Here is a 16,827-nt window from a genome sequence, read left to right on the forward strand (position 1 = left end):
AGACGGTAGGGTCACTGTGAAAAGGTTTCAAATACCCAACATCTTCCCTTTATTGCTGGTCTGGGGGCCTGCAAGGTGCAGTGTGATTGTTTATAGGATATGATGCTCGCCACAGGCAATAAGGAGCTTCTCAGAAGTATGTGACAGCTGCTACTGACTTACAGCCTCCCAATTCTAACAACTACATCCTTACAGAAAGCACATGGAAAGCATCAGCATAGGCAACACTTGCAAATGAGGCACCTGTCAGTTTTTTTCCCTGTTATTCTCAACTCAAGAGGACACATTCTACTCTGAAAATCAAATGCACCTTTATACAGTGCTAATTACTCCAGCTGTCTCCTCTGAAACATTCCTTGTTTGTTGAAGAACTAGACACACAAGACTGATTACCTCTGTAAGGGTGGGAAAAGAAATCACAGATCCAAAATTTACATCAACACATCAACACAACATGGACATCTTCCTTGGGATGGTTTATGTGGAAACTGGTAACTACTGCTTTGGAAAGGACTCAACACTACAGTGCTTGTTTAACAGCCTACACACATGCTTTTTCTCATGGGACTCACCTGCTTTGCAGCTCTTGGAAGATCGAAGCCGTAAGTAAAACACAGCAAGGAAACCTCTGCTTTAGAAGGAATACCCTGGGCACAGCAAGCACCAACGTTTGGGGTACAAAAGATACCTCAGAGGACCAACTCCTGCATCTACCACTGATATCTCATCTTTCAGCTACTTAAGTCAGTTCTGTTGCATTTTGCCAATGCACCTGTATTACTTTCAGACAGTTTCAACTCTCTAACCTGAACAATCAGGATGAAAAGACAAACACCTGCATTTTAAGCGTTTCCGAAAAAGCTAGGAGCTTAAAACATATTTGGAGGCGTATTTGGACATCAAAGCCATATGCACTTGAAAAGCAATTTAATTTCTACCCCCTAGAAAGAGATTCCAGAAGGCACGAGTCAGCCAGAGAATCACAATAGCTGTAATGACTAATATGTTTACTCATCTTGCTGCAGTGAGTACATGGAAAACAATGCTCGGGGTATCTCGTGCAGAAGCCACAGGCTCACTGCTGGTCTGGGGCTGCGTGTAGGGTGGGGAGGGAAGGGGCATTCATGAACAGCACCTGTCCAAAGGCAGCAGTGAGTGCGCAGAAGGGGAAAGCGCTGCCCAGCTTCTCGTCCTGCAAGGTACATCGAGGCAAATTTTGATAGAGGGGTGAGCCAACGAGTTATGTTTGAGATACCAAATACCTTCATGCATTTATGCTTGCACGTGTGTGAGTTTAGTCGAGAGCTGGACATAGGGATGTCGAGCTAAACCTCATCTAAATATGGGGGAACCTGTTTCTTCTGTACAGCTAACCCTCCTCTTAACTTCCCTCTCTATTCTACTAACCTCACACTTAACTTGGGTTACACTGAGGAGATAAAAGACCAAGTTTACTGACCTCTGAAGTTCCTGCTCTTTCTGGTTTTACTTTTATCCCCCAACCTGTCCACCACTCATCTTCACTGCCCAGCTCCACTCCAGACATGTTTCAGTCTGGCTTTTGCCTCCTGCCTTCTTCTTGCTCCCATCTCATGAAGTTTCAAAACCCCTTGGGAAGGGCAGAGGTGACACTTCATTCTTGCCCCTTTTTGATCTGCTTCCTCATTCACTCCAGTGATGGGAATTTCTTGGACTGCCATTCCCTGCTTCCTTCTCCTTCAGTGGGTCACATTTGGCTGACCCATTGGCTTTCCACTCCTGTTCACGGTGGCACCTCCCATGGCCCTAGTGTCTTTTGATTTAACATCCTGTGTGGCCTTATCCAGGAGGCCAAAGCTGCATCCCCTGCCAACACCAAGCTCAAGGCTTATTAGCTTTAGGAGCCACAGCTCAGGTTCCCAACACCTAACCCTCCTTCACTCTCCTTATTCTCTTCTTCTGAAAGGCCTTCCAGTGCTTTGCCCATGCTGCTCCTAATACATAACGGAGGAAAGAACAGCAAAAGGACACACACAAAAGACCTAGAGCAAGTTCATGAATTTACACTCTCTGTTTTACGAATCCTTTCAAGTCTCTTCTTATAAGTGACAATTGTTTGTGTTATAGGAAGAGGCCAAGCCAGCACTTAGAATCATAGAATAAACCAGGTTGGAAAAGCCCTTTCAGCTCATCCAGTCCAACCATTCCCCAGCACTGCCAAGGCCACCACTGCCCCATGGCACTGAGGCCTCATCTCCACGGTGTGTGAACCCTTGCAGGGCCGGTGCCTGCAGCCCTGCCCTGGGCAGCCTGTTCCAATGCCTGAGCACCCTCTGGGGCAGGAATTGTTCCTCAGCTCCATCTAAACCTGCCCGGGGGCAGCTTGAGGCCGGTTCCTCTTGTCCCATCCCTTGTTCCCTGGGAGCAGAGCCCAGCCCCTCCTGGCTCCATCCTCCTGGCAGGCACTTGTAGGGAGCCATCAGGTCCCCCCTGAGCCTTCTCTTCTCCATCTGAACCCCCCAGGTCCCTCAGCCATTCCCCATCACACTTGGGCTCCAGGACCTGCACCAGCTCCACTGCCCGTTCTGGACCTCTAGAACCTCTTAACAGCAGTTAAAAGGTCAAACAGAAAATACCTGTTCCAATACCACCTACTCTTTCTCAATCCTCCCCTAAAGTACTGGGGGGCTGCAGAACTATTTTACATAGACCAGGGACACACACTATCCTCCCTCCTGCTAATGCTGAGCAAGTATAACCCAGCCATTTCAGCAAACCCACACAGGTATCAAACAGACACAAAAATCACAGCCAGAAAGCATCACAACTGTCGGAGGCTCCTCCATGAGCAAAATCACAATTAGATGCCTCAGTAAACAAGAGGATTTCAGGCTGACTTAATTATGACTGAGTCTGTAGACTTCCCTAAACAGTCCTCAGACACGAGCCAAAGCAAACTGACTGTGCTGGAAGCACAGCATGGTATGCAACTGTCATGTCTCCTTCAGCATTTCAGCAGGGGTAAAAACAAGCACTTGCAAAAGCCCCACAATCAGAGAACTTGAGGCCCATTTTTTCCCCGTCACTTCAGGGCCAATGGTGGAAAAGATCTGCAGGAGGCAGATTTTTATGCTACCAAGAGACTTAACCCTCCTGGTCCCTCCTTAGGGCTCACTTGTAATAATACAGTGGCTCTGACTTAGGGTATTTATTTCACTGGGGGTGGTTCACAGGTTGAAATTACACCCCGGTCTCATATGAGTTTGTGCTCATATTAAATGCTTCCTTCTAGAAGACTATTGCACTAGGGCAGGGAGAGGGGGAAGAGATGCTGGAGATGGCTCTCATAGGAACTGAGGAACACAGGCTATGATCTCCAATCAACCTCACTTCTCCAGGCAGATCTTTGCTTGCCAGGAAAAGAAATCCCCAAGCCAGCTCTTAAGGTCTATGCTGGCAAGGTGGAGTGGGGGACAGCTTCTTCCAAAAGACAGGAGAAAGCAGAGTTACTACTAACACAGGCTGCATCTCCTGAGGGCCGCTTCAAAAACAACGGTTTACCTAATCCAGACCAAGAAAGATCAATGCCAAGGGCAAGCACTAAAGAAGCAAGCATTGCTATCTACAGCACTAGCTCAGAACCATCAGAAGCCTGCCTGGCCAAGGCTGCTTGCCCAGCAAGGCAGGTAGGAACCACCACTTCTCAGGGCCAACATTGACAAGCTCAGCAATGCATCTAGCCCTCCTGCTCACCAAACCAGAAAATCCTCTACAGGATTGTTTTAGCAGAAGACAGAGCCAGACACTTCAACTGCTACAACAAAAACTCCTTTGAAAGACCAAGTGTAAAGGGTTAAACCTGCTTTATCTAAATGACACCTTGGCAGCTACTCTGAGTACTACCACTCTGCACAACCTAGGTTTAAAGAGGGCTTCAGGACTTGTTCTGCAACGTTAAGAGCACGTATGGGGTGTAGGAAAGTTCAAAGCGCTACCTATAAGCAAGAGGATTGTGCAGGAAAAACATGAGCTTTGCTTATTTCCAGATGTGTAGATCAAAACCCAGGGGGGAGAAAAAAGAAGTGATAAGTTAACCAGCTTCTGCACCGCAGGCAACTCAAAGCTTTAAGGTTATTTGTAATTCAGGGACAGGAGCAGCAGGCTAAAGACAGCACAGTTTGTTTTTCAGGTATGCTGTCTGCTTAAAGAATGAATTTCTGAGCGGAAAAACAAAGCAATGACCAACACACAGGAAATTCCAGGGGAAAAAAAAAGCAGGGTTACAGCATTTCCCTCGTACTTTAAAGTACGGAGCAAGTAATGTTTTACAGAGCTACAGATCAAACAGCGAGAAGTCAGGCCAAATACTGACAGGCAACTTTTAAGTGAAATTACTATGCAGAGATGGCCAAGAAGTCTTTTGGCTGTGGAAAAGACAAGCAGCAGTTTCCTTCAGAGACTGCTGATTCTAAGGATTAAGTACCCTGGACTGACAATGCACAGTGATCCATTAATCCCACCCTTGACTAAGCATCTGGAATCAAAGTCTTGTAACCATTTCAACCCCCTGCTGTTCTGCATCCCTTCAGCACCTGCCTCTTTGAAGTGGGTTTTCTCTTGTAGATTTACAGTAGGAGCTAAGGAAGGTGGACCTAGACACAGAAGCAGTGTGTAGAAAGCTCAGCACTGACAGCTTGCTAAGGGAGCCCAGTGGATGCAAGCAGCCCGAGTGCTTCATCATCTTACCCACCCCCATTGCATTTATGCACTTGGACATCCCTGAAGCAGGGGTAGGGCAGATGTTGGCTGGCCTTACCTTGAGTGGCTTAGAGCCGTGCGACTTGTGCCCATCGCTTATCGAAGGTCTTTGATTCACCACCGTCAATAAGTGGCGTTGGTGGACTAAGGCTTCCTTGAACTCCTCTTCTGTTTTGGTTTCTAAGAGCTTCTGCCGAAAGGTTATGTCTGAAAACATTGTGGCAAAGGTCCTGCCCACTTCTGTGGCTGTTTTGGTACTTTTCTGAACAGGAAAAAGAAAAAAAAGACAGAAAAAAGACACTTACAAAACTATTTCCTTTCACTTCTATAATGCAAACCCACTGATTTACCCCACTGAGCACTGAAGAGCAAGCTGCTTGGCTTCCAGGACCTGAGACACCCAATGGAAAAGGGCACATGCGGCAGCTGTTGCAAACAAACACACCAGCCACAGAAGGATCCTGTGAATTCATCAGCATACAGAAGCACTGATCCATCTTACCTGATCAACTTCCCAGGATTGATCCAAATCTGAATTGTGCTAAACATGCATTTTATCCCTTGGTTTCCCTTCCAAGCTGCTAAGACTAAACAAAGAGTCTTTACTATCCTCCAGCATCTCAGTATTACTGCTGCTAAGGTGGAAAGATGCTGTAGTCAAGGTTCCTGCAGGTACAAGTGTCCTGATGTCTTTTCTGTAAGACTGAGATTATTGTGCGTATCTGCTTCATAAGCTTCCCATTTTGGGGGGATTAAAACCCAATTCAGTTGGCCTCTCTGGGGCAATTCTGGCAGCACAAGTGGAGATTTAGAGCTCTCAGCTGAAATAACTACTCGCACATAGGAAAGCATAAGAAAGAAGCAGCTGAGCATGCAGATGAGCTGCCCTATATAATCATAGAATCATAGAATAGTTAGGGTTGGAAAGGACCTCAAGATCATCCAGTTCCAACCCCCATACCATGGGCAGGGACACCTCACACTAAACCATCCCACCCAAGGTTTCATCCAACCTGGCCTTGAACACTGCCAGGGATGGAACACTCACAACCTCCCTGGGCAACCCATTCCAGTGCCTCACCACCCTCACAGGAAAGAATTTCCTCCTTAGATCTAATCTAAACTTCCCCTGTTTCAGTTTGAACCCGTTACCCCTTGTCCTGTCACTACAGTCCCTGATGAAGAGTCCCTCCCCAGCATCCCTATAGGCCCCCTTCAGGTACTGGAAGGCTGCTATGAGGTCCCCACGCAGCCTTCTCTTCTCCAGGCTGAACAGCCCCAACTTCCTCAGCCTGTCTTCATACGGGAGGTGCTCCAGTCCCTGATCATCCTCGTGGCCTCCTCTGGACTTGTTCCAGCAGTTCCATGTCCTTTTTATGTTGAGGACACCACAACTGCACACAATGCTCCAGGTGAGGTCTCACAATCTCACTATCTTCATTAAATGTTTGGAAGGGACAGGAGACATGTAAACACAAAAGAGGAACAAGTGCTATGTGCAGGTTTTAACCTTTCTGTGAGCCACAGACCTGATCTTTGAGGACCCAGCTTCAACAGTATCCAGCCTGCTTGCTTAGTGCTCCAAGCACATTAGCAATTAGACACAAAGGAACAGGAAAGAAGAGTGAGCTCCCCATCCCTGCACAAACCCACCAAATCCAAAGCTCTACATCCCTGACCTGCTCAACTGCTTTTACCACTTTGTTCAGGACAGATACTTGCCAAGGCAAAGTTATGTAGAACCATAGCTCATTAAGAGCTTCTTTCAATGCAAAGTTTTAACCCATCCGCCTTAGCTATGCTCAACACTCACCACGCAGCAACTGCCAAAGACACCCAAACAACCACCCTCCTTTGGAAAGCCTCCAACCTCCTCGCAGTACTGTGAAAAGTAGTAGCGAGCATGTGTGATTGATCTGAATTAGTTTGCATGATTCATAACAAAGCAGATGAACAAACTCTTCATGAACACAACCAAATAATTCATTGTTGCTTGATGGAAACAGCATGGACATGTGGGTGGCATTGCACTAATCCCAGAGGCATCACTAACGCTATACTTCCTCGTCACTCACATTGCCCTGCCACCCCCTCTCCTCCATCACCCTTTCTTCGTTACAGAGAATATCCCTTCAGGGATTGCTAGGACATGTTCAACTTCACTTTTTAGGGCAGGGTTTGGATTAAGACAATCTGCTCTGGGAGCAGAAATTGTAAGCTTGGTTCTTTCAGCCTGGATTTCCCATCACAGGAGAGTCTTCTCCTTTCACCTCTAAGCAGTGGCCCTTGGGCTGGATGCTGCAAGCAGTTACCCCAAGCTTCCCAATGCTGCTTCCTTTCTTTGCTTTCCAAGAGAGAAGGAGCACTGAGATTTGCAGAAGAACAAGTTTTTTTCCATTCTCTACATTAGAGAAGGCCGAGGATCTGGATTCCTTAGCACAACAGATGCCCATTTTCTGGGCTTTTTTTTTTTTTTCCTCTCCCCAAGCAAGGCTCATTTCATCTGTTACTGTCAGCAGGTTAATTATTTTAACTGCTGTACCAGAAATGCGTACTTAGAGCTGGCTTAGATAAACTCATTTAAAATAAAAAGCACATTGGCAACTGCAGCTCTGCTTGGCCTCCACTCCCTTCCCTTAATTTGATGCTGTCCATCGGAAATGCAAACTTTGAGGCTACAAGCGGATGCAGACCCGTTTGCTGGGTGCTTTGCACGTAGCTGGCCGGAGATAAGCAAGCTGCCATACAATGAAAGAGAGATCAATGCAATTGCACACAGGTTCAGTTGTTTCCCTGCTGCTTTTCATAAGGAACATCAATATGTTTTCAGCCTGTTGGGTTTGAGATCTATGCCAAAAGCATTGAACTGCTCAGTTGTGAGAAATCTGCCAAAAATCCTGGGAAATAAGGAAACACCAGTATTTCCATTTAAGCAAGGGTGGTGGTGGAGGGCTAGAGGAGACAGACAGACCAGACTAGAAGGTCCCAAGGTCACGCAGACAGCATTGAAGAGCAGGAAACTGAATCAGGATGTGTCCTGCTCCAGACAAGGTCTCCAACCTCTCCAGCACCTCCCAGAAGCACAGACCCAGTAGTCCAAGGGGTAAACAGCCAGCTTAAGTGTGAAAAGGTCTTGAGCTTTGAACCATTCAACCATTAGCTAGAAGAACACTTCATCTTGATCAAGCCAGGGCTTTCTAGGAAGACAGGATGGTGATCCTCAATTAACCTTGATGCCCCCCATGATATTACAGTAAATGTAATACCATGCTATTTGTTGGACTTGTCTACACCAAAGAACCAGTACATTTGGTCAAGTATTAGCCTTCCTGCTTTGAGCGCCAAAAGCTATGAAAGCACATCCCAATGGGCCTCAGGACAGTCTGAGCTTACAAGCACCCCAGCCCCCAAGTAGTCTTGCCCGTACTGTAACAGAGCTCACAAAATTACATCTTCCTCTTGGTTACATCAGTCCATCTGCAACTGCTGCAACCACATCTGCAGGATGACTCAGTGTTCCATCAAGAGAGCTTGCCGGGAAGCAACCCCGATCTTTGCAATGGGGTATCAGCTGCAGACTCACAGGCATGGCTTTAACCAGGACTGGCATTCCTTACCTCTGAAAGTAGTAGCTAAACCAGTAAAGCTGGAGGGGGGAAATCTGTGGAGTTAAACATGCATCACAGCATGCAAAAAGTGCATTATCTGTGCAGTAAAGCATGCATCACTGTAGCTCTAGCAAAAAGTATATGGAGACTAAGACACATTTGATCTGTAATGTTTTCCTCCCAGTCAGGCTAGAGGCCATTCTTTGGGATGAGACTAGGATGCAGCTGACTAATCTACCCCTCACAAGCACAGTATAAATCATCTTGACAGCTACCGAGATGATCTCGGGCTTTTTCACATCCCCTTGTGTTTAAAAGAATAATATGTTGTCATTAACCCTAAGGGACCAAGGAAAAGCAATCTTGGGAGAACACTCTGAAGCACCAAAGCAAACACAATACTCACCATTTTTGGAGGAGCCAGGACTAATATCACAAATCTCACTTCGCAGGAGTTTTCACCCCAATTCTGAGGCCTCTCCAGGCGGCTGATGCAAACATGACGTCGCTGAAGGGACTTTATAGTGCAACTGTCAAGGAAGATGGCAATGTTATACTAGGCTCTATGACACAGAGAGTCACGGAATCAACCAGGTTGGAAGAGACCTTTAAGATGATCAAGTTCAACCATTACTCCACCACTGCCAAAGCCACCACTAACCCATGGCACTGAGGGCCTCATCTACACGGTTTGTGAACACTTCCAGAGATGGTGACTCCAGCCTTGCCCTGGGCAGCCTGTTCCAGTGCCTGATCTACTAACATCCAGTCTAAGCCTCCCCTGGCACAGCTTGAGACTATTACCTCTTGTCCTATGACTTGTCACTTGGGAGAAGAGACCATGGCATGCTCTTTCCAACTTTTACACACACATTTCAACTTTAAGAAACACCAGATGTTGGTTGTTAAAGGGTTACCTCTGAACCCTTAAACAGTGCCTTTAAGTTACTACCAGCCCAATTCTAACTCTTGTATAAATTTACATCCATATTTTATGGGAAATAACTTCACAGATTTCAGTCTTCCCTCTTCCCTATCTGCTTTTTAATAGCCAGGAAATCAAAAGGTAGAGAGTGCAACATACCTAGTACTTGCAGTGCTACGGAAGCTTCTACAGAAAAGCCCTCTTCAAAACAACCACCACCTAAACATTATTGGAAAGCAGTTTACACTTCATTTCATTTCACCTCATCTCCCAAAGTGCTTTTGGAGACATCAAGGCAAGGTGCCAAACCAACATATTTCCACTTTTGCCTTGGGCTGCTCTCTCTGTTGGAAAGGTTTTCCCTCTTTGCTCCCAGCTGTTATTTTCTCCCGTTCTGGTACAGGTGAGTTATAGAAACCAAGCTGACCTCCTTGCTCAGGATCTACAGAGGCTGTAGCAGGCAGGATTACTGCTCAGAGGGAAATCCCTGGCTTCAATCCAGCCAGCCCTACTGGTTGTGATGACTGTTTGACTCCCATAACAAAGACTAGCAACAAGTCGAAATAAACACAAAGCATCTTTGGATGCTGTGAAAGAGCAGAATGGGATATTTAAACAGAGCTGTGATCTGAATAGCCATCTTTTTTCCTGATGGGAAACTCTGATTAAGCAGCAAAGTGGTTGGGTGCAGTTGCAGTAGGTAGCTGACACCAGCCTAGACTGCTACTCTGTTCCCATTAAAGCTACCTACTACTTCCCAACTCCTCTGAAAAGCACTGGTAAAACACGTACATAGGGTTTGCCTGTTGACAAGAAAGAAGTATGGAAGTGTGTTTTCCTACCTCAGAGTGTGTTTCCCCCTTTTTTTCCTGGTTCAAAGTCACTTTGACTGCTTGCTACACTTTATTCACCTAGCAAGCACCCATCTCAGTCCTCTGTGACACGAGGATTCATCTCTCCTTTAACTTCTCTCCTGCAATCCTAGCCTGTTTCATTTCTTTCCTTTCAACATGTATCCTCACACCCATGTACCCTGAAGGCAGCTGCAGTAATGACTCTTGAAGAGATAAAAAGCCATCTCTTTGGCTGGAGATACACTCATCAGGAGCACGTTGTATTTTCTATTCAGTTCTCAATAATTTGCATGCAAAAATCACACCACCAAGTGTTTTCTTATTGACTTCCTGATCACAGATTGGAAGCAGCCTACTTACACAAATTAATCTGACAAAGGCACTTGTCAGAGAACAACCAAACAGCTTAATTAGAACAATATAGGTCATGAGTAAAGATGACAGTATTTCATTTATTTCTCAACTCTCCTCCATCACAGTCCCTTGTGCTTTTTCTACTTGAATCAGCTTTGGAAGAGAGAAAGATTAAAGTAGGTCCTAAGGTTAGAAGCAAATCTCTTCTAAAGTAATTGGAAACAGAGTGTAAGCTATCATCTTGACTAAACCCACAGTTTGGGTCTGCAACAACCCTTGTCCTTCCCTCCCAAGGGATCAAATGAGCACAGACAACACTATTTCACAAGCAAATCAAAGCTCTTAGTAGCAATCCTGCTGTGGCTGGACAGCATACAAGTCTCCTTGTGTTGTATTTCAACAAGTCAATGGGGAAGGTGCATGAACTCTGGGCTTTAGACCGGATAAGAACCTTCAAGTTCTCTCACCTTCAGCCACCTGGTCACCAACAGTGAATGGTTAATGCACACGAGCAAACATTATTCTTGTATTTCGAACTCTGTTCTCAGCATTTTCACACCTCTGCTGTTGAATTCATCTATTTGTTTTGAAAAGGAAGTCTTTCTGGGCATTCTGAGCATCATTTCTATTCCTGAGATGGCCAGAAGCAGATATCAGATACCTACTGCTCACACAGCCATACTAACTACACTTAGCTGTACTGCACTTCCCAGATATCATCCCTTTCCTACCATGTCTACTACATGTTTCCTACTATGTATTTCCCCTAGCAAGAAACTACCTACACGCAAAGTCTGGCCAGAGAAGACTTATTAAAGGGCAAGGGCTGATCACACCAGCACATGCCCTGATACCTGAAGTGGTGCAGGATACCAAGTTGTGCACATGAAGATAAGTTTACGTACGTGTTGTGGAGGGACAAGTTATTGCAGCCGTCTCTTGGCAGTGCTTCTTAGCAGTGCCTGCTCCCACCCAATTTGAGTAAATCTAATAACAGAAACCTCACGAAAACCAGTATTCAACTGCTCCTACCTGGAGCAGAAAAGCCACTGTGCCAGAGCCCTGATCCTCAAGCCACAACACATCAAGTCATGCTGCAATTTAGCAAGTTATTTGGAAAAACCTATTACATAGTGTAATAATTAAACAAGCCACATGCTCTTCTGTAGCTAGTTTTCTCCCTGAAGTGACAGGGTTATGTTCCAGCACTGGTAACTAGTCCCTAAGGCTGTGCTCTCCAGAAATGACAGTCCTGCCAACAGTGCCAGTCCACAGAGCTACACCACAGTTCAGTTCAATAACTTCTTGGGTATGGAAGGGAAAACTTGACTCTAAAAGGCTGCTCTATTGGATCGCTTTCACATACAACCAAATTTTCCTGGCAGCTAAGCCAAAACCTTGTGTTTCAATGAATCAGGACTCCACTTTTTCCTTAACTGGAGGGACTGGGAAAGTGTGCAACACGAGGATCTTGCAGCACTTAAGCAGTACTGGAAGATTTAGCAACACTGAGCAGGTTTATAAGACTCCAAGAAACCCACTGTCATCATTACTCATTTTTATCTGAAGTAGTTTTATCTACAGTACTGGAGTTTGAAACTTCTCACACCTATGAGGCAGTTCCTTCCAACTCTTATGTGAGGAGCTCTATTGACACCAACACATGCATATGAATGCCAGCATCACTTACACCAGTAAAGCTGGTAGAGCAGCAGCCTAGTTCAGGTCTATGTATGGACACAAGTCAATAATACCTTTATAAACCAGGCTGAGTTGGCTTAGTGAGGCTAAACCAGAGTAAAACCAGACTTAAACAGGTGACACAGAGGTCTGATGCACTTAAGCACTGCTGCAGGAAGAGGAGCAGCAGCAGTGCCTGTGTACAGAATCCAGCCTCATCTTCACTGAGCCTGGTCTCCCTCTGTTATTTCCATTTATCTAGGGGAAAAAAGGTGTCTCAGTGATTTTGGTGCAAGGACAAGTCGCTTTTGCACAAGCACCATTCAGCATCTCAAGCCTTCCTTCAAATCTGAGCCATTATTTACCTGACTCAAATCACATTCTCTGGTGTAGCACTTACAGCTCCCACTTTTCTTTCTATTCCAGAATCAAATATAATACAACCCAAACTGCAGTCCCTACTAGACTTCTGCAAATATTTGTAAAGCACAAAAAGAAATAAAGTTATTCAGTTCACACCGCGAAATCCCACGTTATGCAAGAGCGCAGGTAAAACTCAGCACAGCTCAGGCCAGGAAGAGAGTCACTTTCAAAGTGAAGCAACTTATTTCAAGTAGCACTTAAGTAAATTCCTACTAGGAAAAAAAGCAGCAATAATCTGAAGGATAAATAGCCAAAGCTCCCAAAAGCTTAAGGACTAGCAAGATGTTTTCAGTTGACTCTAAATCAAGTCTGGTTTGGCCAAAGTCTCCAAGTTCCAATTTGGTTTGGTTTGAGCTAAATTTGATTCCCTTTTGGTTTGGCCTGAAAGCTGAAAAAAAAAAAAAATCTATTTTCACCAAGTATTAGTCACACAAGACAAAGCTGGGCTATGATTTAATGAGATGCCAGGTTGTGTTCTCAGCAATTTTATCTTGATCCTCCAATAACTGAGCTCATAAAAAGGGCATTTAAGTTACAGCATTCATTCTGCTTCGCTGTGCTCCTCTCGTTCCAGGCTGTGTATCTAGCAGCATTGAGTGTGGCACTCTGATGGTGAGAACTGGCAATGCTCCACCAAAATCACTGATACACCGAGTCACACACAGCTGCAGGTCTGCCCCACACCCAAGATGTTATCAGAGTAATAACACATTTCTCAACCAAATCATCAAAAGGGTCAGACTATGGAGACCCAAGAGAAACAGAAACCCTCTTTAAACAGGGCAAGAAAGGAAGTTAATTCAGAAACAAATGATCCCCTGCAGTAAGAAAAAGTGCCCAGCAGAGGTAATCAGCTAGCCAGCCTTTTCCTGTCCTGATGCAGAATAACAATGACACTTCTTGTTCTCATCCACTGCACATAAATCTTCCTCCATGGAGCAGCTCCAGGCACAAGCTTTCAGAAACCAGAATTTGCAAGTGAGGAATGAAGCTGTGACCAGCAAGCCAGCTCACCCGCAGCTTGGCACAGAGCTGGTACAGCAACAAAGTCGCTCCAAGCTGGATCATTTTGGACTGGTAAATGCACTTTGCTGGGCTCCAGAAAGACCCATCCTCTCTAGCAGTTAATCTCTCTAGGGGAATGTGTTTCCTATGGGTCAATGCAGAAAGAGACACCTCATCCTCTCTGTACAGATGCTGCAGGCACTGAAACGAGTCATCCTTCTCTCCAACAGATCCTCTCAGGGACCCATATTCCATATGGAATTTGAGAACACCTTTTCCTAATGCAGCACCTGCAAGAGCTTCAGCTCTCCTGCATAACCTGTGAGAGCCCAATAAGGGTGGCCAGGCACTTAAAAGGAAATTAATCTGTTCTTTGAACCCAAGGAACACTTCAGATAGATGACGGTGATAAATTTTGGAGAAGAGGCTCTTGTAAAGAAGACTCCATATTTTGTAATCATAAATCTGAAGGGCAGTATTTGTTTTAAGCAGCTGAACTGTTTAATTTCCCATAGCACCCGATTTAGCTCTTTGAAAGAGGGGGCATTATTCTGAGGAATACACAGTAACTGAAGGACTCTACTTGAAATCTATTCAACATCTGAATCAGAAGGAACATGGCTTTACCCACAAACCTCTGGGTCTACACTAATCCTTAAAACCTGAAACAGCCTTTGCATTACTTATGTTACCAATGGATCTCTCCACAAGTTTCACACAACCATCATGCATTAAAGTCACTACCCAAACGTTACTCTATTTGGCCAGCAGTGTTGCTTGATATTCAACATAGCCTCACAATACCTGTTTTTGAAAAGCTACCTGAGTTTTTTTGAGTTAAACTTCTCCATATGAATCATTGCAATGACATGCTATACGAGAGTAAGCAATTTTTATAGCAACACAGAGCACACAAACCACTAAACCACTCTTTGCTTGCAGAAAGGCTTTTTTCCTCTGCTTTGCCTGTTAAAACAACTTTAGCAAATCAGTTTAATGCACTGCAAATATGTCCTTCACCAATCCATGTGCCTCAGCAATGCAGCTAAAGGATACTGCTCTTCAACTGCTCAATCCAGACTATGAAGCAGCTTGCTTTCTTGTTTTTCTAAGGATTCAGCTTTGGAAGAAAGCAATTATATGTATCTCCTGGTGAGAAGAATATAGCCTGCAAGTTGTGATGCCTGGGGAATTCCACTCAGCTCAGGGAGCATTTGTTCAATAACCCATACAGCTGGTGTTTCTCCTAGAGGACTTCAAGGAGACATCCACCAGCAGTCAGTTAAAAGCTCCTTTAACATTCTTACCATTAGGTTTCATTCATTAGAAGTGAAAAAATAGTTTAAAATAGGCATTTGCATCTTTATATGTCAGAGAGTGAAAAAAACAATTAGGTGTGATAGGGCTTAGCTTGTGATGAGAGCTACTTTCCCATATACTCTCCATTGGATAAGGGTAGAGGCCTTCACTGAGCTTTTTGGGCTACAAAACTGTGCAACACCAAACCCAATAGCTTTCACAAGGGTTTCGTCCCCACCTTTCATGATCCAGGCATGCAAAGCATCCAGTTTAACTGCTCCAGACTCCAGATCATGGGAGGTCTGGGTGGTTCATAGGGAGCTCTGAGCACCCTCTTACCAGCACACCTATGTCCAGCAGTCACTGCATGCTGGAGGGGTACCAAAGTACACCCCTAGGCTCCTGCTAATGGCAGAGCTTCCTCATGTTAAATAACTGAATAAGTCCGAGGATAGGAGTTCAGCACTTCCCATTCTGGGACAGGTTCGGTTATCCCTCATCCCAGCTTCTCTAATGAAACAATCAACCAGCAACTTCACAGAGTTGGAACAGCAAGAGATCTCTATGCCAGCTTGCGTCTTGCTGTTCCGGCAAATATCGTGAGTAGGAGGAAGAAAGAATTGTGTCCATAGTTTCCAAGGTAAGAGATCATGTCCTTGGGCTAACTTGTACTCTGAAGTTTGTTACTAATTTGTAACTCTGAAGTTTGCTTTCCAGTTAGGAAAGCATGACATACACAATTCTTCCCAAGCTGAACACTGCTGGCTAGCAGGCTGTGCAGGACTGTGCTACAATCTCAGCTACATGGAATTCCACTGAAGGAGTCTCAAGGTTTCCATTAGCTTATGTTCCCTGGTATAGCTTCAGCAAGAGCAGGTTTTGGTCATGCCTGACAAAAAACCCTGTTGTGGATCAGAAGCCAGTTGTTTCCCTGGACTTCAGTAGAACATTCAAACCTTGAGATCCTCAACTCCTCATTTGTTCTGTCATGTGGCTATAGCCCAGATCCATATAGCACATCTGACCTTGCTGGTGGTTCAATAGACCTGAAACCATCAGGAAGGAACCAATTCCAACAGAAGCAGAACAGCTATTTCACCCTTGGTTTTCCCCATCACTCTTCTCACTGAGGACAACTAGTTAAAGGGCAGCCCTTTCTCCAGCACAGAAGAGAGAGGAAACCAAAGTATCATGTCCTTTAGGAATGGTCTTCAGCAGCCGGGCTCTGCACAATTCTGAAGATCCTACACAAGTCTTGTCTTCCTTTTTCCCCTTGAAATCAGTGCAGAAGCAACACTGCCAAAACCATATCTCTGAGCTGCTCTTCCTCATTAATATAATCCCAGAACAATACTCAAGCCTGTCTCATCCACTAGGAATAACAAGTTGGTGAAGGTGCACAAAACCCAGCAGTAGTGGTTTAAAATACAGCCAAGAGTATAGACTAAATGCAAGAATGAAGAACAACGTATCTTCAAGCTTCTCCCCGCTCTTTTCGTCAACAAATTCCTTTTACTTCAGAGCTTTGGAAATCGTTTTGCAATCTGACTTCAAGAAAAATGTGAGATCTAAAAATATGGTTCACAATCTGTTGCACAATCGCTACAGCAGTAATACAGCGCAATAATTAGATAATTATAGTTAATAACTCATCACTGCTTTCCCACCACTTTCTTCTCCCTCTCCAGAGTAACAAAAGGGAGAAACAAGGAAAGTTTTGCACAAGACACCTTCAGGCTGTAAGCTTAGTTTTCAAATCATGTCTTGTCATGGAAGCTAGTATTACTCACATGGATGCATTTAAAGCTTTGGCACACTTTCTACGGAGAGGCTGAACCTACCCTTTTCAGTTTTATGTATATAATCACAGCATTTGTATCATGATCTCTAGAAATGCTTTGTTATTAAGTCAACGCTCTCCAAAGCCCTCCATAGAGCCGTG

At 44.9% G+C, this 16,827-nt stretch overlaps 1 protein-coding gene across 5 annotated transcripts in view; it reads right to left on the reverse strand.

Annotated features, from left to right (window-relative positions):
* The window catches only part of SLC4A11 (solute carrier family 4 member 11), a 148,225-nt gene that overhangs the window by 36,407 nt on the left and 94,991 nt on the right, over window positions 1–16,827 (reverse strand). For all 5 annotated transcript variants that reach the window (XM_065662208.1, XM_065662198.1, XM_065662216.1 and 2 more), the window contains 2 exons: window positions 8,752–8,875; window positions 4,796–4,999 (listed from right to left, as the gene is read on the reverse strand). In XM_065662208.1, coding sequence (XP_065518280.1) covers window positions 4,796–4,999; window positions 8,752–8,875 — 328 coding nt within the window. The remainder of the gene's footprint in view (window positions 1–4,795; window positions 5,000–8,751; window positions 8,876–16,827) is intronic.

The sequence above is a fragment of the Lathamus discolor genome, chromosome 1 (assembly GCF_037157495.1).
Source record: "Lathamus discolor isolate bLatDis1 chromosome 1, bLatDis1.hap1, whole genome shotgun sequence".
NCBI lineage: Eukaryota > Metazoa > Chordata > Aves > Psittaciformes > Psittacidae > Lathamus > Lathamus discolor.